Genomic DNA, 22,496 nt, shown 5'->3' with positions numbered 1-22,496 from the left:
TCACAGTATTTATACAGCACTTAAACCTGCTTTATAATATAAAAGACGTGACATTATGAGACTTTTAAAGTAAATTTGTTTATTCGTTAATGTCACAGTGACCACAGTTCCTGAGTTGAGTCACTTACACTTCCTGTCACTTTTTTAATGCGCCCTCCCATCTATCATTTTCCACCTCTAACCTCACTCCACGCAGATAAAGAGCAGAGGGAGGAACTAATGTGTCGTGCACTTATAGAGCGCAGCATTCAGTAAAGCACACAGACACATTGCTCTTCTCATCAGGTAGACATGAACAACACAATGGAAGATGGATTCGAGCCAAAGCCGGTTTATGCTGTGATCCATGGCTGTTTTTTGGCACTGGGTCTGCCTCTCAATGCGGTTTCACTGTGGATTCTGCTGAGACACCACGGCCTCAAATCGCCCAGTGCCGTCTTCATGGTCAACCTGGCCATCTCTGACCTGCTGCTCGTCATCTCCTTACCCATGAGGGTCTACTTTTACGCCACGGGCACCTGGCCACTGAGCAAAGAGGCATGCATCTGGATAATATTGCTCTATTGCAACAACATCCGCTCCAGCGCCATCTTCATCACCTTCATCAGCGTGGACCGGCTGCTGGCTGTGGTTTATCCTCTGAGGTCGCGCCATCTTCGAACCGCTTCCAACGCCTTGAAAGCTGTTGGACTCGTTTGGCTGTTTGTGGTGGTGATGAACATCCCAGAGAGATTTGAATTTTCAAGATTTTTAGAGAACTTCAATAGATCCGCCTGTTTTGAATATCCCCGTCAGAGTCCTCCGCATCGTCATATATTTGCTGTGACTTATTTTCAGTCTACGTTAGTGCTCACCATGCTGGCAGTCAACATCGTGTGCACCACTTTGGTGTCTTGGACTCTACGCAGTCATCTGAATAACTCTGCAAGGGTCAACAACAAAGTGAATGTCATGCTAATTTTTGTCATGAACTTGGTTATTGTTACCATATGTTTCTTGCCGATGTCGATTGGTATCTTAGGATTTGGGGTACCTACGCGTAGAGCTTTAGTATGTCTTGCTACTGTGAACTGCTGTCTGGATCCACTGTTGTATTACTTCTCTCTGGATGCCTTCTGGAAGAAAAAAGAGGATACAGATCTTCCAAGAGAACAGTAGACAAAGGACCTGCTATTTTCATGAGATGGCTTCAGATTTCCGATGTTTTCCATTCTAATTTTCCTATTTTTCAGCAAAATAGGTTGTTTGGGTGTGTCATGCTCATTTTGGCTTGTTTGTGAAAGTTGTAGATCTCGTGAGAGATGGGGAAACGCTAGGCTTGTAAATATACATGTGTCATGCTTAATTCATGCTTAAAGGCTGTAACATGTCCATAAAGAGTACAAACAGTTTCAGGAGAAATGATGACTCTTTAAGAAATATTGACATTTTGCAAAATACTTTTATTTCCTTTCTTACAGAGAGTTAGATGAGAAGATTGATACCACTCACTCAGTAGTGCCCTGATATAAAACTAGAGCCTAGAGGCTTTTAAAGACAAGTTGGCATAGGTGGAAATTTCACACAGACACCGTTTTAAAAGAAAGTTATATAAAAGAATTGTGTGTTGGCACAGTTCAGGCCATCACATTGTTTAAGAGATTTCGTACAAAAACAATAAAGATGGTGCAGTAAAGCAAAATGTGTAAAGTGAGGAGTAAAATGCATTTTTCATGTTAATATGTAACAATATGTAAAAATAAAATGTTTTTATCACTTTAATACTCTTGGAGATATATCAAAAATAAAAGTTTAATTCTATTAAACCCTTTTGAGCTCAATATTTCAAAATGTATAACCTCTTACAATGTTTGAACTAGACACTCCACTATAGTAGATAGTTACCACTTTTTAAAAGATTTTATACAGATTTTTAAATTCCTTTTAGTTTTTAAGTTACTCTCATTTCCATACTCTCCTTTCATTCTCCATTTACTACAACTCATAAGATAAGAAGTATAATAAATAAATAAAAATAACAATTGAACAAGATACAACCATCATTCCATCTTCCATACCTTTATTTATATCTCAGTAAACACCGAATCTGACACTTCATGTTGGTTTTAAAACTCTGAGGCCTTTTTCCCTATTTATGGTCCACATGGTCTCTTTTTTGTAGCCTAATAATGCATGTTGCATCAACACTGCAATGCACAATCATGCTATTTACATCTCTTTTTTCAGGACAAACTGGGCTATAAGAATATGTACTGTATGCCGCAGTGGCGTCACATGAATCGGCACAAATACAAAAGTGGAAATCAACAAACATTGTAGACAACACAGATCAAAAACTATTAACATTACAGAAGCGAAATAGAATGTGTAAAACGGCAACATCAGCGCCCAGCAGCAAAGATACGCTTCCGCCATTTTGCACTGAAAGCGAATACCGGACGCCAGTAAAACGTCCGCCTACAAAGTGCCGTACAAAAGTAAAACAAAATTATTTCTATTCCATTGGCATATTCTACTTTGTGACATCACAAATATACATAAGTCCTGCCATTTTTTTTTCAAAGCACAGTTTCTGAATACGGGCTGTGTGTATCTTCTGTGGATTGAGTGTTTAAATACTTTCACAGTATTTATACAGCACTTAAACCTGCTTTATAATATAAAAGACATGACATTATGAGACTTTTAAAGTAAATTTGTTTATTCGTTAATGTCACAGTGACCACAGTTCCTGAGTTGAGTCATTTACATTTCCTGTCACTTTTTTAATGCGCCCTCCCAATCTGTCATTTTCAACTTTTAACCTCACTCCACGCAGATAAAGAGCAGAGGGAGGAACTGATGTGTCGTGCACTTATAGAGCGCAGCATTCAGTAAAGCACACAGACACATTGCTCTTCTCATCAGGTAGACATGAACAACACAATGGAAGATGGATTCGAGCCAAAGCCGGTTTATGCTGGGATCTATGGCTGTATTCTGGCACTGGGTCTGCCTCTCAATGCGTTTTCACTGTGGATTCTGCTGAGACACCACGGCCTCAAATCGCCCAGTGCCGTCTTCATGGTCAACCTGGCCATCTCTGACCTGCTGCTCGTCATCTCCTTACCCATGAGGGTCTACTTTTACGCCACGGGCACCTGGCCACTGAGCAAAGAGGCATGCATCTGGATAATATTGCTCTATCACAACAACATCCGCTCCAGCGCCATCTTCATCACCTTCATCAGCGTGGACCGGCTGCTGGCTGTGGTTTATCCTCTGAGGTCGCGCCATCTTCGAACCGCTACTAACGCCGTGAAAGCTGCTGGACTCGTTTGGCTGTTTATCGTGGTGATGAACATCCCAGAGAGATTTGAATGTTCAAGATTTTTAAAGAACCTCAATGGATCCACCTGTTTTGAATATCCCCGTCATCCTCCCCGTCCACTTCATGATAAAATAGTAATGGCTTATTTTCAGTCTGCGTTAGTGCTCACCATGCTGGCAGTCAACATCGTGTGCACCACTTTGGTGTCTTGGACTCTACGCAGACATCTGAATAACTCTGCAAGGGTCAACAACAAAGTGAATGTCATGCTAATTTTTGTCATGAACTTGGTTACGTTCACCATATGTTTCTTGCCTTTGTCGATTGGTTTATTAAGATTTGTGACATCTACGATAACACCTTTAGTATGTCTTGCTACTGTGAACTGCTGTCTGGATCCACTGTTGTATTACTTCTCTCTGGATGCCTTCTGGAAGAAAAAAGAGGATACAGACCTTCCGAGAGAACAGTAGACAAAGGACCTGCTATTTTCATGAGATGGCTTCAGATTTCCCATGTTTTCATTCTAATTTTCCTATTTTCCAGCAAAATAGTTTGTTTGGGTGTGTCATGCTCATTTTGGCTTGTTTGTGAAAGTTGTAGATCTCGTGAGAGATGGGGAAACGCTAGGCTTGTAAATATACAGGTGTCATGCTTAATTCATGCTTAAAGGCTGTAACATGTCCATAAAGAGTACAAACAGTTTCAGGAGAAATGATGACTCTTTAAGAAAATATTGACATTTTGCAAAATACTTTTATTTCCTTTCTTGCAGAGAGTTAGATGAGAAGATTGATACCACTCACTCAGTAGTGCCCTGATATAAAACTAGAGCCTAGAGGCTTTTAAAGACAAGTTGTCAGAGGTGGAAATTTCACACAGACACTGTTTTAAAAGAAAGTTATTTAAAAGAATTGTATGTTGGCACAGTTCAGGCCATCACATGTTTAAGAAACTTTTTACTAAAACAATAAAGGTGGTGCAGTAAAGCAAAATGTGTAAAGTGAGGAGTAAAATGCATTTTTTTATGTAAATATGTAACAATGTATGCAAAAATAAACTGTTTCATTGCTTTTTATTTTTGCTGCTTTTATTGCTTTATTTATAGCTAAGTTAGCGAGCTAGCTAGATTTGGGGAAGTACAGTGCTCCAGGGATGAAGATTTTTTTTTAGTCTTACCAGGAAGTTAGTATTGCCCTGGTTCCCTCGACAAAAAGCTAATGGGACATTGGGTTTTGGATTATTGCAGAAAATAAGCTCTCTGGCAAACACACATTTAGAATATTTACACGTTTTGTTCAGTAGATAATCTTCACAAATGAACACCATTTATATGATTTTTGAAGTGTAAAAAGCTAACATCAGGCTATAAACAAACTACACCACGGTCGCATTTGCGACTTTGCCTCGTAATATTACGACTTTTTTTCTCGTAAAGTTATGACTTTATTCTCATAATATTACGACTTTTTTTCTCGTAAAGTTATGACTTTATTCTCATAATATTACGACTTTTTTTCTCGTAAAGTTATGACTTTATTCTCGTAATCTTACGGCTTTTTTCTCGTAAAGTTATGACTTTATTCTCGTAATATTACGACTTTTTTTCTCGTGAAGTTATGACTTTATTCTCGTAATATTACGACTTTTTTTTTCGTAAAGTTATGACTTTATTCTCGTAATTTTACGACTTTTTTCTCGTTAAGTTATGACTTTATTCTCGTAATATTACGACTTTTTTCTCGTAATATTATGTATTTTTCTCGTAAAGTTATGACTTTATTCTCGTAATATTACGACTTTTTTCTCGTAATATTATGACTTTTTCCCGTAAAGTTATAACTTTATTCTCATAAAATTACGACTTTTTTTCTCGTAAAGTTATGACTTTATTCTCGTAATATTACAACTTTTTTTCTCATAAAGTTATGACTTTATTCTCGTAATTTTACGACTTTTTTCTCGTAAAGTTATGACTTTATTCTCGTAATATTACGACTTTTTTCTCGTAATATTATGTATTTTTCTCGTAAAGTTATGACTTCATTCTCGTAAAATTACGACTTTTTTCTCGTAATATTATGACTTTATTCCCAAAATCTCCGATTTATTTTTTTTCCTTAATGTGGCCCTAATACTCCGTCTTAATGACGTAATTGAAACGGGGAACGTTGTTCATATTTTTCCGAAAAAAATATATTATACAAAAAAATATATATAAAAAAAAATCCAATTAAAAAGTCCACCGGAAGGGGCGGGGCTTCGGGTCTGCATTGCGTCACTCACCTCTCCGTCTCCACTAGCTTTCTAAGATGATGTTAGCTGCGGTCGCTGCTTATCATGCTGCTGATCATCTGTTAGCCTGTCCTCTATGAACCTGCTTCATAAAGAGACGTATGGCTAACTAACAGAACATGTGGTTTTATATCGCTTTTGTTATGTTTTTCCTTCTGTTGTTGTTAGAGGAAACCAATGCCACCTGTGGATGAGCACGGCCAGCATTGATTGGCTCATTAAGAGGAAAGAAACAAGGTGGCAATGGGCAGGACATATTTAACACAATACTTATAATTAGTGTGTTGATTGTAAAGTTTAAAAGGACTGTTTGTAACTTTGTAAGCGTATAAATGTACCGGGTCGGGACACATGCCCGAAGCTCCGCCCCTTCCGGTGGACTTTTTACTTGGATTTTTTTAATACATATATTTTTTTTAATATATATATTTTTTTAGGAAAAATATGAACAACGTTGTTGATTTCAAGGCCACAGGTGTCGCTGTTAACAAGCATTTCTGAAAGTTTCAAATAGTCCCTTTAATAAATAAATAAATTAATAAAAAAAATAAAAATGATAAATTAAGCCATTTTAGGCAAAAAATAAAAATAAATAATCTGTCTGAAGCCACAAAACATTTGAGCATTGTGATGACACAGTTTATTAAGTATATAGAATATAAGTCTAATGCAGTGAGGGCCAAAGAGCAAATGTACTACGAAGTATTAGGGCCACATTGAGGGAAAAAACATCTGAGATTTCCAGAATAAAGTCATAATATTACAAGAATAAAGTCATAACTTTACGAGAACAAAATGTGTAATATTATAAGAATAAAGTCATAACTTTACGAGAAACAAAGTCGTAATATTACGAGAATAAAGTCAACTTTACGAGAAAAAAAGTTGTAATATTATAAGAATAAAGTCATAACTTTAAGAGAAAAAAAAGTCATATTACGAGAATAAAGTCATAACTTTATGAGAATTTTTTTTGTAATATTAAGAGAATAAAGTAATAACTTTACGAGAAAAAAGAAAATAACACGTAAAATTACCACTTTATAATATTATGACTTTATTCTCGAAATCTCAGATTTATTTATTTTCCTCAATGTGGCCCTAATACTCCTTCTTACCATAGACCTACAACAATGATAAATTAAAATTAAAATGTAAACAAAAAAACAGTTATTCATTTCAATTTTTTTAAAAAGAAACCACAGGGAGCCACTGGAGAGGAGCTAAAGAGCCGCATGTGGCTCCGGAGCCGCAGGTTGCAGACCCCTTGTTTAGGGTAATTAAACTCCGCCTGTGTAACATGTTCAGTAGCAGTTTTATTATTTATGGCGCAGTTTTAATTCACAGCACATGATGCCCCTATTTCTGTCATTGCCTCACATTACCACTTAAATACTGTAATGTTGCTCTTGTTGTGCAGAATTATCTAATATTAGGAGGAGGAAATAGTGCTAGTAATGGCATATCAGTTCACTCAGTGATTTAAAGATTTGTGGATATATTGATAGTTTATACTGTAGCTAAATGACCCTGTTTGGTCGGTAATCGTGACTGATTATTTATAGAATATAGTATATAATGGTTGATTGATTGAATTATTCCAAAACTGTATCTGGCAGGAACATAGTTGGAAAGAAGTGGTGTGTGTGTGTCTTTCTCTTGAGGCAATTCAAAGGCTACAACTATTGTCAGCATATGTTATTTTTTTCTTTTTTTAATGTGATAAAATTTGCCACAAACTATTATGACAATTGTAGGCAGGTGCCAGTTCCCAATGTCACAGAAGTAGGTCATTTGGTGTTTCCTAAAACCACACTTTCATACAAGCTTAATTGAATTAAAATTATTAATGAAATAACGACAAAATACGCGGAAATTAAGGTTGGTTTGAATGTGTACAACATGGCTCAACTTGAAATCAATGCAACTCAAAATTCTGAGTTTCAGCGTTTAGATGGTTGCGGGTGGACTGGTGTTTACACGGCCCGTGGGAACTATGGAAGAGTCTTCAGGTTTGTCCAAAAAAAGTCATACAAAATGTTATAGTATAGTATGCCATAAAAATACCATGAAAAATGTCATTATATAGTAGGCTTTAAAACTACTAATATAGTATGTCAGAAAATATCATAGTAAAATATGCCATGAAAGTCCTAGTACATTATGTCATCAATAAGTCATAAAAATGTCATAGTATAGTATGCCATAAAAATGCCATAAAATAATGCCATAGTATAGTATGCCATATAAAGTGAATGGATGGTATGCCTTAAAAACTAAATAATACAATATGTCATAAAAATGTCATAGTATAGCATAAAAATACCATAAAAAATGTCATAGTACAGTATAACATAAAAATACCATGACAAATGTCATAGTACAGTATAGCATAAAAAATGTCATAGTATAGTATAACATAAAAATACCATGACAAATGTCATAGTATGCCATACAAATGCATAATATAATATGTCTTTAAAAATATAGTAAAGTATGCCATGTAGGCATAGTATATTATGTCATCAAAAAGTAATAAAAAAATGTCATTGCATAGTACACCATAAAAAGTCTTAGTATAGTATGCCATAAAAATGCCATGAAAAAAGTCATATTATAGGATGCCATAAAAAGTGTCTTGGTGTAGTTTGCCATAAGAATATGGTAACAAATATCATAGTATTGGATGCCATAAAAAAATCATTCATATAGTATGTTATAAAAAATATGCCATAAAATACTCATAGTATAGTATGCCATAAAAATGTCATAGTATGGTATGTCGTCAAAAAGTCATAAAAATGTCAGAGTATAGTATGCCATAAAAATATCATGAAAAAGTAATAGTAATTATAAAAAGTCAATGTATGGTGTGCTGTAAAACTTTCATAAAAAAATCAAAGTATAGTATGCAATGAAAATGCCATAAAAATGTCATAGTATAGTATGCCATAACAATGGCAGAACAAATATCATAATATTGTCATCAAAATGTCATAGTATGCCATAAAAATGTCAAAAAAATCATAGTATATTGTGTCATAAAAATACCATGAAAAATTTAATTTTATAGTATGCCATAAAATTAATAATATAGTATGTCATAGAAAATATCAGTTAAATATATCATGAAAGTCATTGTATATTATGTTATCAAAAAGTTGTGAAAAAATGTCATAGTATAGCATGTCATAAAAAAGTCAATGTATGGTATGCCGTAAAAATGTCATGAAAAAACATTATAGAATGCCATAACAAATGTCATATGTCATCAAAATGTCATTGTATAGTATGCCACAAAAATACCATGAAATAAAATAGTATATTATGTCGGGATAAGTCATAGTACCCAAAATGAAAGAGGGAAAAAATTAAGAGAGCAGGTTTTTTTAGTTTTTTTTATTGAAAATGCCCTGAATGAACCCGTAGGTACATTCACCCCCTTTGAGTACATTCATACAGTAGAAGTCCAGGACGTAGATGTGATTGAAGAAAACTCTGTCATCCTCATATTTGGTCCAGAAACTCTGCACTCATCTGGGGAGTAAAGAGAAAGACAACATAAGAATTTGGATCACATACATCTGTGCTTACTACTACAACGGGTTTTGATAACAGAGTGCCAATTTAGGGAGCCAGCATATGATTGAGGGCCACACAGTAAAAGTGTACTGTGTTATGACGTAACATACTATACTGTCACTTTTTTATGACTCTTTTTTCAATATACTATGACTTTTTTCGAAATACTAAACTGACTTTTTAAAAAGAATTTCGACACAATGATTTTTTTTATATATTACGCTATACTAGGACTTTTTACATTTATTTTTTGACATATAACACTGACTTTTTTCAACATGCTATACTATGACTTTTTTTTATTTTTTCAACATATACTGAGATTATTTTTAAATACTACACTATGATTTTTTTCTTTCATGCTGTACTATTACTTTTTTTTTTTTAAATACTACTACTACTATATTACCTTTAAAACATACTATACCATGACTTTCTTTTTTTTTTCTTTTTTTGACATTATACAATGTTTTTTTATATATTACACTATAACTTTTTTCGACATGTTATACTATGACTTTTCTTAAAACTGTTTTAAGCTCTACTGTGACTTTTTGTTAGACATAATTATACTGACATTTTTTTTATTTTCTCAACATATACTATTATTTTTATATACTACACTATGATTTTTTCCTTTCATACTATACTATAACTTTTTATTAAACAACAATTTGACATACTATGTTGTGACTTTAGAAAAATTTCGAGATTACAATGTTTTTTTTTAATTTATTACACTATAATTATTTTCGACATGCTATACTATGACTTTTTTTCATGAAATTTTTCGACAAACTATACTATGACTTTTTATATAAGATGTTTTGACACATTTTACTATGACTTTTTTTCGACATACTATGACTTATTTTTTCAACATACTATACTATGACTTTGAAATTTTTCGACATATTTGAATGACGTTTTTTCCAAAATGTTTGGCACTTTATTACCACTTTTTTTCAACATAATACTATGACTTTTTTCATAAATGTTTTTGACATACTATAATATGACTTTTTTTCATGAAATTTTTTCGACACATTTTAGTATGACTTTTTTTCATGAAATTTTTCGACGAACTTAACTAACTTTTTTTTTCTTAAAAATGTTCGACCTCCTATACAATGACTTTTTCTCATGAAATTTTTCGACATACTAAACTGTTTTTCATAACTCTTTTTGACATACTATACTATGACTTTTTTTCTTAATTCTTTTTGACGTACTATAATGTGATTTTTTTTTCTTAATTCTTTTTGACATACTATACTATAACATTTTTTCATGAGGTTTTATGACATACTATACTATGAATTTTTTTCATGACAATTTTCAACATCAAATCAAATCAAATCAATTTATTTTTGTATAGCGTCAAATCACAACAGAAGTTATCTCAAGACGCTTTATATATAGAGCAGGTCTATGACCGTACACCATAGTTTAGAGACCCAACAGGATCCACCAAGCGCACTGTGGCCAGGAAAAACTCCCCGATTACTGGGAAGAAACCTGGAGCAGAACCGGGCGCAGGGCGGGCGGCCATCTGTCGAGACCGGCTGGGGGGACAGATAGATAGAGAGAGAGTGAGAGCGAGAGAGAGAGAGAGAGATAGATAGAGAGAGAGAGATAGAGAAGCAGCCACAATAGCAGTCTAGCAGCTGTAATAGCTAATACAAGTAGGACTGATAACACAAAACCAATAGTGGTGGATGGAAAGAGTGATAATACAACTATCGGAAAGCCAGCACTGTCCAGCATCTCTCCTCAGTACGTCCATGTGTATTGGTGTGGGACGTCCCTGCGATCGATGCCCGTGCGTTGGTTCCTGCAGCATCAGCATGCTTGCTGGGAGCTCTTGATGTCTTTGGCAGTGATTGAGAAGTGTTATTCTCCAGGCTGCCACATTGTCACTAGGTGTTGGAAATCCCTCGTTAGCATTGGTAGTCCCTCGTACAGACGTAGTTAATTAGGGATGGTAGCAGTTGGTGTCAAGCAGGCACCGACGCGGCAGCAGATGCAGCCACAATACCGGAGACCACCAAGATCCAGGTGAAACCCTGCTCCAAGTGTACCCATGCTCCAGGTATAACCTCGCTCCAGGTGTGACCCCGCTCCACGGTTAGCTGCGAGACAAGGAGGCACAAGGACTCCCGGGAAGGAATGAAGTTAGTAACAACATGGACATGGGACATGAGTATATACAGAAGGAGAGGGGAGCTCAGTGTGTCATAGGAAGTCCCCCAGCAGTCTATGCCTATAGCAGCTTAAGTATAAGCGTTATCAAAGAGGAAAGTCTTTAGCCTACTCTTAAATGTAGAGACGGTGTCTGCCTCCCGGACTGGAACTGGGAGCTGGTTCCACAGAAGAGGAGCTTGATAGCTGAAGGCTCTGGCTCCCATTCTACTTTTGGAGACTCTAGGAACCTCAAGTAACCCTGCTGCATTCTGTGAGCGCAGTGCTCTAGTGGGGTAGTAGGGTACTATGAGCTCTTTAAGATATGATGGGGCCTGACCGTTTAGCGCTTTGTAGGTGAGGAGGACGACTTTAAAATCTATTCTGGATTTTACAGGCAGCCAGTGCAGAGAAGCTAATACAGGCGTAATATGATCTATTTTTCTAGTTCTAGTCAGTACACGTGCTGCAGCATTCTGGATCAACTGGAGAGTCTTTAAAGACTTATTGGAGCAGCCTGATAATAAGGAATTGCAGTAATCGAGTCTAGAGGTAACAAATGCATGGACTAATTTTTCTGCATCATTTTGACACAGGATGTGCCTGATCTTTGCAATGTTACGTAGATGAAAGAAGGCAGTCCGTGAGGTTTGTTTAATGTGAGAGTTAAAGGACATATCCTGGTGGAAGACAACTCCCAGGTTCCTTACGGTGGTGCTGGAGGCCAGGGCAATGCCATCTAAAGTAACTATATCATTAGATAATTTGTTTCGGAGGTGCTCAGGGCCTAGTACAATAACTTCAGTTTTGTCTGAGTTTAACATCAGGAAATTGCAGGTCATCCAGGTCATCCATACTATGACTTTTTTCACAATTGTTTTTGACATACTGTATTATGACTTTTTTCATGAAATCTTTCGACATACTATACTATTACTTTTTTCAAGAACATTTTTGACATACTATACTATGACTTTTTTTCAACACACTAAACTGACTTTTTCATGAAAATTTGACATGCTATACTACGACTTTTTTTCATGAAATATTTTGACATACTACACAATGACCTTTTTCATACAATTTTTCGACATACTATACTATGACTTTATTTTTTACTTTTTTCGACATACTTTACTATCACTTTATGACATTCATATAATGTGACTTTTTTACGATTTTTTTTGACAGACTGTGTTATGACCCTTTTCGTAACATTTTTATTGCTTACTATGAGTTTTTAGGATTTTTATTTTTCATAACTTGTTACACTAAAGTCTCCAGGGTCTCTTCCCCTTGAGGAGAGTGAAGAAAATTCATCTGTTTGTTTGTTTTTATCATCAGATTTTGATGAGCTTCTAAGGCTGTACCATTGAGAGCATCCTCACCAACTGCATCACAGTATGTTATGACAACTGCTCTATCTTGGATCAGAAAACACAGCAGTGAGGTGAAAACCGTTCCATATATATATATATTATTATATATATATATATTTATATAAGTCATATTCCAATTCATTCTCCTGAGATATTGAAACAAAAATAAATAACACTTTTCTCCAGAAAATAACACTTCTCTTTCGTAAAAGGGCCAGATTTGAAAAACGGATAAGTACCAAGGGAGCCGGACGTGTACATTTCTTATCTGATCTGCAAAGATTGTAAATGTGTTGAAATGTGAAAACAACGACCTGACATGACCTATTTAATCTTAGTAGGTTGTTGTTTTAATAAACACAATATTGAAATTAAAATCTTTTTTTTTCAGTTTGACTCTCCTAAATTCCCTCTACTTAAACAGCCTGGCTTAAAACATTTTAACAAAATAAATATTTCTGTGCTTAACTAGACAGAACTAATGAATGATGTAACAGTGTCGATAGTTTGAGTGGAATAAACTCTTATTGGAAGAAATAATTATTCTTATTTTTTAATTATTATTCATAATATTTATGATTATCTTTCATATTTATAAATGATCAAAGGAGCCAGATTGAGGTCGTTAAAGGGCCGGATTCAGCCCACCCCACCCTGGTCTAGCATGTAACACCGTAAAAACCATAACATTGTAATTCTTTTTACATTTTGATTTCTATATCAATAATATAGCGTGTTAATCAGTGAACTTGAGAGATGTTGGTATGCAGATTATGAACAGAGCCATGCAAGCTGTGTCCCCCTGCTTCCATTCTTTATGCTTTAAGCTGAGCAAATAAGTTTATTTACCAAGATGTTTAACTATTTCTTGAAACTTGCAAGTGAATCTTCTACCAGTCTTCTAGCTGACTGAATGCATTTCGTGGTATGTCTGCTCCTTCAGTCATCAGAACTAAATGGTAGCAAAGATAAAAATTAAAAAATAATTTGATATGACTCTTTAGTCATGTTTGAGAGCGTCTCAGTCACAGAGCCAGCGAGTCCTGAGCCTCGCCAGATGGAAGGACGTCGGTCTAAGCCTCCAGCAGACTGTGAGGGTCTAGATTACCTCATGTGCAGACTTGAAATGATCCAAAAGTAATCGTTGCAAATGCAATTAGCCATTGAGGATCGGCAAAGTCTGCACTGACTGGATATCCTCTCTGACATTAACCTAATATTACACAATACCCGGTCAAATGAGGCCACTGATGGAACATGATGTGCTTTTCTGGTTAAAACCCACACAGATATGAAGAGTGGAAAAAAATGATCCAATCATTCTCACTTCCGTTGTGTAGCAGAAAGATGTGATGCAAGAGCTAGATAAAGGTGATGACATCAGAAAACAAGTAGAATTAGCTACTTGATGCAACACTGTGGGAAAACCATTTCACAGCACACCAATAATAAAAGTATGTATGAGAGTAAATAGTAAGTAAATATGAGAACAAGCTTTGAAAGAATTAAAAAATCATGGTTAAATCATTTGTTGTAGAGGCCCAAACATGGACACACTGGTTTATTTGTCTTAAAATCTGGACAAATTAAACCAAAACTATTTTTTTTTTAATAATTTGGGTAAAAACACATACAAAAAATTGCTGATTGATGATTATAATATATGTAGATGACTATTTAAGTGAGTTGTTATAATTAAATAATGACAGAAACATTTGCAAAGTTGAAAAGTGTGAAAAATTAATTCTGACCACAATAATCTGGGTTTATTATAATTTAGGTAAAAAGCCATTTAAGAAAATATTACATTATAATATGTTCAGCTGACTACTGAAGTGAGTTGTTTGAATTAAATAATGACTAAAGATTTACAAAATTGAGTGTGAAAACTTAATTCTTGTGTAAAATAATCTGAGTTCACACTTATGAGCTTTTTCTGGCGCTTTCAACTGCATCTCATTTAAATATCTCTGTAATTAATGTGCTCAACTCAACTAACTGATGCTGGAAACATGAGGAACTGGTGATGGCTGAATGTCCAGTTGGTGGCGCTGCAGGCTCTCAACATGTAGCTGCAAATATTAAGAGTTTATAAAATAATAATACAATAAATAATATAATAATATAATAAATAATAAATAATCTCACATCTGATAATCAAATAAAAAAACATTAATATTGCTGCAACAAAACAAAACAAAAATTATAATACAAAGAATTTAAATGATATCATGTATTGTGAAGATTACAAGGAATATTAAAGCATGGCCGCAGCATAATAATGTTTCTGGGTTATTTAGCCAAAGGTTTGAGGGTCTAAAAATGAATGAAGCATCAACAGATATCTCGTTATTGTCACTACTTTATTCACAGACAGATTTCATGATTTCATCGGCAGACAAAATATACAGATCAAGGTTGGTTTTGTTTGACTAACATACCATGTACAGTAATATGCTCCCTTTCAGTAGTATTGACTTTAGTCCAGTCTCTGACTCTGGACTAAGGCTTTAAACGTTGTTTTACAAAACATTCTACCAGTGCTGTTTTTTTTCTCTTATAGATAAACACATGCAAGGGAAAACAAAGACAGTATTTTAAAAATGATTCACAAAGGCATTGATGAAGAGTGCGCGAAAAAAAAACAGGCAAAGAGAAAAGCTGATGACAAACAAGAGCATCCAAAATAAAGATGTCTTCACCAGTTTAAATTATGATGGCATTAGGGCTGTCAAAGTTAACATGATAATAACATGTTAACGCCACTTATTTCTTTAACGCATTAACTTGTGATTTTTAGATTGTAGAGGGCTCCGTTTTAAAGCTGGCATGAAGATACTGGCATCATATGAAACTAAAAAACCTAAAGAATCCATTGGTACCAACTATGTCATACTAGCTTGTCATGAAGGAGGTTAAATAATGCTCCAAACTTGTGCTAAATTTTGGCGAGGAAAAACTCACTGTCCCCTGACCTCAAGATATGTGAATGAAAATGGGTTCTATGGGTACCAACGAGTCTCCCCTTTACAGACATGCCCACTTTATGATGATCACATGCAGTTTGGGGCAAGTCAGTCAAGTCAGCACATGTTATGCTTTGAGCATATTTTGTATGCTAAATGCAGTACCTGTGAGGGTTTCTGGACAATATTTGTCATTGTTTTGTGTTGCAAGTTGATTTCCAATAATAAATATATACATACATTTGCATAAAGCAGCATATTTGCCCACTTTCATGTTGATAAGAGTATTAAATACTTGACAAATCTCCCTTTAAGGTACATTTTGACAGCCCTAGATGGAATACTTTACAAAAAAATTGAATGCAAACTGACGCCCAACGCAACCTTCTCTAACTTCTAGGAAATGAAAAGCAGAAAGGGGAAGCGAGGAAGCAACAGGCAGGCAAGAAGATAAAGATGCAAAGCAAGCAACTAGTCATTAGCAGTTACATGTTTACATTACAGAGAACATGAGAGAAAATAAGATCATTATTGAAATCTATGGTTTAATGTTTGCTCAGAGATGCAAGGCTTCATGCTTTGCACGGATGATTGTGTTAGTAGACACAAAGTAACCTCCAGGGCAGGAGAAAAAAACAAAAGCATAGTCTCCTTGACGACACATGGAGACGGTCATCTCCCCCAACGACAGTAACCGTCATACAAATCCCCGGAGGAAGAGGAGAGGTTGTGAAATTATAATTCATTATTGGCTACAGGACTTTGCTACAAGGAAAATCCTGTGATAGAACCACCAGTTTAGTATTGCATCACACGTCAGGGTAAATATTACCTTAGGGAAATTGGAAAAAAACTAAATAGAAATAACAACATTAAACCAGAATCACAAGTAAAGTGCAACTCAGACGTGATCAGATCCACAGGAGGATGCTACAGTGGCTAGAGATGATGTGCCTTTGTGTGGGCGGGATGACACGGACGGCCGTCGTGTTTTTACTCTTCATCGCAGATAACAGTCTCCACCACAAATGTATTCTCGAAGTGACGGATGTGGTGGCAGTCCTTCGCCTCGCGCTTGTTGATGCCTGAGAAGGAAACGGAGTGAGGCACAGAGAGGGGACCGGTGATGTGACTTAATCTGATCACAACAGTCTAAAACTACAAAGTTGCCTCTATCCATTAAAACACAGACATCCATCATGTGACCTCTTAACATGTTTCCATCGATCCCTCCATTAACCTACAACTTACGTCTGCGGGTGACACGGCGGTTCAGGCGGAACGTGTCCTTCCCGTTGCACAGGCGGTAAATGAAGGGTCCCAGCTGACGCATGTTGTGCACTCTTCCAGACACCACCATCTCTTCATGGATGATGTAGGTCTGAGGCAAGTACGTTCCCTTCTGCAAGACACGCAGGTACAAGAACAACAATCTCACTGGGATATGTTTTCCAACAATAAACACTAAAGGGGGCCAAATAGTCCAAAAACAGACTACACTGAGTGTCTGCACACACAGACACACATAACTCGACAGTTATGTGACATTTGAGGTAACGAAGAGCTGGAGAGGCCAAAATGGATGGAGCTATTATAACTCAATAGCCGTGTCGCACCATCCATTTATATTTAAGTCCCCCTCTGTCGGAATATAAAGTGCTCCACACAAGATTTTGTCACTAGTGCAGTGCACGTGTACATCACAAAGCCTCCAGCGCTGCCTATTTTGGATGAATTTCACTGTGCCGCTTTCTGCTGAGACCAGATTTTAGTTTTTGTAAAGTCAAATGTGAACATCTTAACCATTTCATAGTTCATTTGGAAGTAGGCTAAAAGTAGAGCCTTTCCTTTCTATGAATACCAGAGAAAATAACGCTCATGAAGACAATTAGCTGTCGAGTTGTTGAGATTGCAGTTGTTGTGTTACCTTCACGTTGATAAGGAGCTCCCAGAGGTTTCGCGGAGGCATCACGATGGTGGTGTTGAGCTCAATAACGTAGCACTTGTCCAGAGCAATGTCATGGTAGGCGGTCAGTCCCTGGAAAATAAAGCAGTTTATCAAAGACAAACTCTAAAGACAAGCACTTAGGTATTTTTTGCTAATGTTTTTTTTTTTTGTATAGCTTCAAAAAGCCGCTAGCATGGCTGTAGACATGATGCTATTTCTTAAGTTCGAAAAAAGATAAAATATTACAGGGTCAACCCAAAAATTCCATACAACATGAGACCCTTCCCCAAAATTAGACAGGCGTGTTAATTTTATTCATCATGATAAATTTTCATTCACATTTCAAAGCATGTTTAACCATCTCTTCCTATGCGAAACTTTAAATTAATTAATCTGTATGTATGTTTTATTTTATTAATTTTGTGATCCTGGCTTTTTATTTTTTATTTATTTATTTATATTTTATTTCTATTTACATTTTTTTTATTATCTTACTACACAATTTTTAACCATCATCCCATTGTGTAAATATGTCATTATACATTATTTTGTCTAGGCAGCAGGGAGTGGGAGAAAGTGAAAATGCTCTATGTTATATCTCTGAATAATGTTCTTTTTCTTAAATAAAAATACTAGCATGGCTGTAGACAGTAGTTTTGTTTTACATTCAATTTTTCTTTACATATTCCTTTTCTTTTGCTGTTATTTGTGTAAAATGTAAAACTATGAGTTACCTGTAGTAAAGATTTCACTGTGTACTTTGTGTGTGTTCTCTATTCAAGTTGTATTATGTCATGTGTGTGTGTGTGTGTGTGTGTGTGTGTGTGTGTGTGTGTGTGTGTGTGTGTGTGTGTGTGTGTGTTTGTCCTCACTCTGTGGAAGTCGTGGATTATATCAGCGGGGTCGCTGCCTCCGAAGTGAGGCACAGGCACAGTGATCTTCTCATAGTTGTCGGCCAAGTAGATGCCGACGTTTTCCTCCAGCTCCTGACGCCCACGCAGCGGGGCGTACACCGAGTCTTCATAAAACACCCCGCACTGGAACAGGTTCTCCTCTGGGATCTGCACACAAACACACAAATTAACATCTGGATCAACGCGCCAGCTGGAACACTACATCTGTAGCGAGAATATCCTTCTGTTACAGCAGTGACTCGAATAAAAACACTCAGGACATCATTTCATTTAGGAATACAGTATTTGATACAATCTGAGACTCATACAACACGTAGTAGAGTAGACTCAGGTCTTACATGAGGTATGAAGTAGTAGCGGTAGACGTAGATGGAGGCAAGGACCAGACCGGCCATGAACACGACCAGGCCAAACGTCAGGCAGCACAGCCCATTGAGGGGAGACTTCTTGGGCCGCAGCGGCAGGACCAGCTCATCCTCATCCTGGAAAACACACAACACACACAGATATTAAAGGAGCAGTGTGTTACATTTTGGGGGATCTATTAGCAGAAATGGAATATAATATTCATAACTATGTTTTCATTAGTGTATAATCACCTGAAACTAAGAATCGTGTTTTCGTTAACTTAGAATGAGTCCTTCATATCTACATAGAGGGCGGGTCCTCTTCACGGAGTCCGCCATGTTTCAGACAAACCAAACACTGGCGAGAGTCTTTTACGTTTTTATGTTACCTGAAGGCCACCATAGTTCTCCGACACGCTTGTGAAACTGCGGTAACGTGACGTACACTCTCGTAGAATGCACCTGATTGTTCGCTGGTTTTCTGCTCGCTTTTGCGTTTGCGCTGAAGGGCTGGCCCTCTGCGGTCCAGCCAAAAAGGGAGGAATGAGCGGAGGGGTACTCAGTTGGTTGCAATCTGCAACCACACCACTAGATGCCACCAAATCCTCCACACTGTACGTTTTATACTTCAAATGGGCACAGAAAAGCATTGCTTCAATCCAACTTTCAGCTTACTCATCTTCACCATGACGAGCAGCTGATGATGATGACCCAAATCAACTAAAATAGAAGCTCACATAAACGGCGACGCCGCATTTAAAGCAGGAATTAGTAGCGCCGAGCCCGGCCAGAGGAAAGGATGACGGTGCGCCTGGTAATGAAAACTTGACTGACTGAGAGATGGTGAGTAATCTTCCCAGACGCCTCCAGTCTCGCAGCCCATCTGTTGGCAAGCGTGGCACTACAACACCAGATAGTAACCACTCACTGAGCGCTTCCCTTTACAAAAAAAATAATGACTACCAGAGGAGTGCTGTACTGCTGAGTGCTTGCGGCAGGTCAAATAATCTCCTTCGTGAAAGAACAATGGCTGCTATTCTTAGCTGGAGCTGTGAAGGATGATTGTGTGCATGCAGGGACACGGCTGTTTTAAGAAACTTCAAAGACAAATTATGACAATCCTTTAAAAAAAAAAAAAAGATGACACCATAAAGCTTTGTTTCTGCAGAACATGCTGTTCATGTAGGAACATTTATTTCAGCTCAGCAGCACGCTGTTCTTTGGAAACAGAGGGCACATAAGGACAATTGTGTATGTGCAAACACACACTTCAGTGAGACTCAGTTCTTTGTGTTCTCCCACCCCACTGAGAGACACATAGAGGCTCTTTCACACCAGTGGAGAGCGTGACACACCATGAGGCCTGTCCTGTCCATCTCCTGTTCATTACATTCAGATGATGGACACATTTTCAAAGTCACACATAGCCACTCCAGCTCTGCACTTTCTTTTTTTGTTGCAATATTCACTTCATATGCATGTCATCTATATTCCATTAAGGTTCATCATGTTCAGGGCTCACTCATGTATGTTTGATAGGAGGATGCTGGGATGATGCAAAGTTGAGGACTGCCTCATTTAGAGCTGTGAAAAAATAATCTTTCATGCGCTCCATCTGCCATTTTGTCTGTGCATTTTTGGCATTTTACCTTTTTTTTTTAAGCTGGGGGGTTGCTTTTTTTCTTGTTAAATCAGAGGAAATGCATGCTATTTATATAAAGCAAACACCAATACAAATCCTTTGCATTGTTAAATTGCTTGTAATCCTTTAACAAAGAGCATGCATTTGCACATTCAATAAGTGGCGCAGCAATGACATGTTTTGTTTTGCAGCCAAATGGCGAAAGATGCTGTCAAAAAAAATCCCCCTGCTGCTGCTGCTGCTGCTGCTGTGCAGGTGCAGGCTGTCCTGCAGAAACAACCATGCAGAGGAGAAAACATGCACACAATGCATCACATTGCGTATCATATTAAAGACAATGACAAGCATTATTAATAATAACAGAAATACTAATAATAAGAGACTCACCATCGGATGAGGGATGAGGATCTCGGTCTTGTCGCCATCGTTCTCCTCTTTCTCCACTTTCTGTCCCGCCACAGACTGGAAGCTGATCTTCACCATGTCTCAGTGTGGTGGTCTGTCTGCAGGTCTCTGTCTGTGTTATCTGCTGCTGCTGGTCCACCTTCTCTGTCTGACAACAAGAAGCCCTGCACCTCGTCGACGGGCCGTCCTCTTCTCACCGCTGGGCTGCTTCTCTCTGTTTTTGTCTCTATCAACCGGAAGTGTGCTGTTTCCTTTTTTTTGTAATATCTGCCCTTAAAGGACTAGTGCGATGCTTTCTGCACAATTCATAACATTGTAGCAGCTATTCGCAGTTTAATTCTGCATGCACCCAATTCTTTATATTGATTTATTCTAGTCTAATAAAACAATTTAAGACTTAATATTCCTCCACTAACTAGTAGCTGGAAATTCACTGTAAATGTACAGTCAAATATTTGATAGTGTTTACACAGTAATTCCACAGCAGCATACTGCTAAATCACAGTAATCTGATAGATGTTTACTGTGAAGTTAGTTAAATACAGCTGCTAAATCACAGTAATCTGATAGTAATCCGTTTACTGTCAAAGTCAGTATGCCAAAAAATGTCAAGAGTCATAGTATATGTCATGAAAGTCATATAAGTAGTCATAGTATAGTATGTCATAAAAAAATCATCAAATGTCATAATATAGTATTTCATATCAACTATGACTGACATTTATATGACATATGCCTACTATATTATGAATTATTTATAGGATACTATACGATGACATTTTTTATGACATTGGGTATGCATACTATAATAGGACCTTTTATTGGCATACTGTGAAGTTATAGTTAAATACAGTAATTCTACACCAGCGTACTGCTAAATCACAGTAATATGATATTTACTGTCAAAGTCAGTGTAGTATGCCCAAAAATGTCAAGAGTCATAGTATAATATGTCATAAAATAAATCATATCAAATTTCATAATATAGTATGTCGTTAAAAAGTCTATTAAACGGTTTTATAGGATACTATACTAGACTTTTGTATGACACTTGACATTTGTATGGCATACTATACAATGACATTGGGTATGCATACTATACTAGGACCTTTTAATGACATACTGTAAAGTTAGTTAAATACAGTAACTCTACACCAGCGTACTGCTAAATCACAGTAATATACTGGCATAACTACTGTGAGGTCACAGTATACAGCTGTCATTCATTTCACAATAACTTACTGTATAAAATATACAGTATCTTACTGTGAAAGTAATGCAACTAGCAGCCAGTAATTTACTGTAAATGTACAGTCATATTTTACAGTGTTAGTTAAAAGTATTAAAACACAGCTTGATATTGTGAAATTAAAGGTCTTAAGTGGCTCTAATGGATCTCTTTATAGCTTTTTATAGGTCACTCGTATAGTGATGGACCTACAGAGATTTATCACCTGAGTCTACAGCTCCTCTCGGCTTTCCAGAGCCTCAAGGGTCCCATTTCAATATACCAAGCTGATGTAGGTT

The 22,496-nt window shown here is 36.6% G+C and overlaps 4 protein-coding genes across 4 annotated transcripts; 2 read left to right on the top strand and 2 right to left on the bottom strand.

The window, feature by feature from the left end:
• The first annotated feature begins 291 nt into the window (after positions 1-291).
• LOC141770893 (lysophosphatidic acid receptor 6-like) lies at positions 292-1,158 on the top strand. Its single transcript, XM_074640742.1, has one exon. The coding sequence runs from the start codon at positions 292-294 to the stop codon at positions 1,156-1,158; it is 867 nt and encodes a 288-aa protein (XP_074496843.1).
• A 1,755-nt stretch (positions 1,159-2,913) lies between these two features.
• Positions 2,914-3,783, top strand: LOC141770892 (lysophosphatidic acid receptor 6-like). The gene has a single exon (XM_074640741.1). It carries the CDS (start codon positions 2,914-2,916, stop codon positions 3,781-3,783), a length of 870 nt encoding a protein of 289 aa, XP_074496842.1.
• A 6,990-nt stretch (positions 3,784-10,773) lies between these two features.
• LOC141770891 (uncharacterized) lies at positions 10,774-12,219 on the bottom strand. The gene has a single exon (XM_074640740.1). The coding sequence runs from the start codon at positions 12,217-12,219 to the stop codon at positions 11,461-11,463; it is 759 nt and encodes a 252-aa protein (XP_074496841.1). The 3' UTR covers positions 10,774-11,460.
• A 2,874-nt stretch (positions 12,220-15,093) lies between these two features.
• itm2ca (integral membrane protein 2Ca) lies at positions 15,094-21,212 on the bottom strand. The gene is made up of 6 exons (XM_074641290.1): positions 20,952-21,212; positions 18,914-19,057; positions 18,534-18,722; positions 17,641-17,751; positions 16,965-17,115; positions 15,094-16,798 (listed from the first exon to the last, which is right to left on the bottom strand). Exons 1-6 carry the CDS (start codon positions 21,045-21,047, stop codon positions 16,707-16,709), a joined length of 783 nt encoding a protein of 260 aa, XP_074497391.1. The 5' UTR covers positions 21,048-21,212; the 3' UTR covers positions 15,094-16,706.
• Positions 21,213-22,496: the final 1,284 nt, after the last annotated feature.

This window comes from Sebastes fasciatus, chromosome 7 (genome assembly GCF_043250625.1).
Source record: "Sebastes fasciatus isolate fSebFas1 chromosome 7, fSebFas1.pri, whole genome shotgun sequence".
Classification (NCBI taxonomy): Eukaryota; Metazoa; Chordata; class Actinopteri; order Perciformes; family Sebastidae; genus Sebastes; species Sebastes fasciatus.
This window is presented reverse-complemented; position numbering and strand designations above follow the sequence as displayed.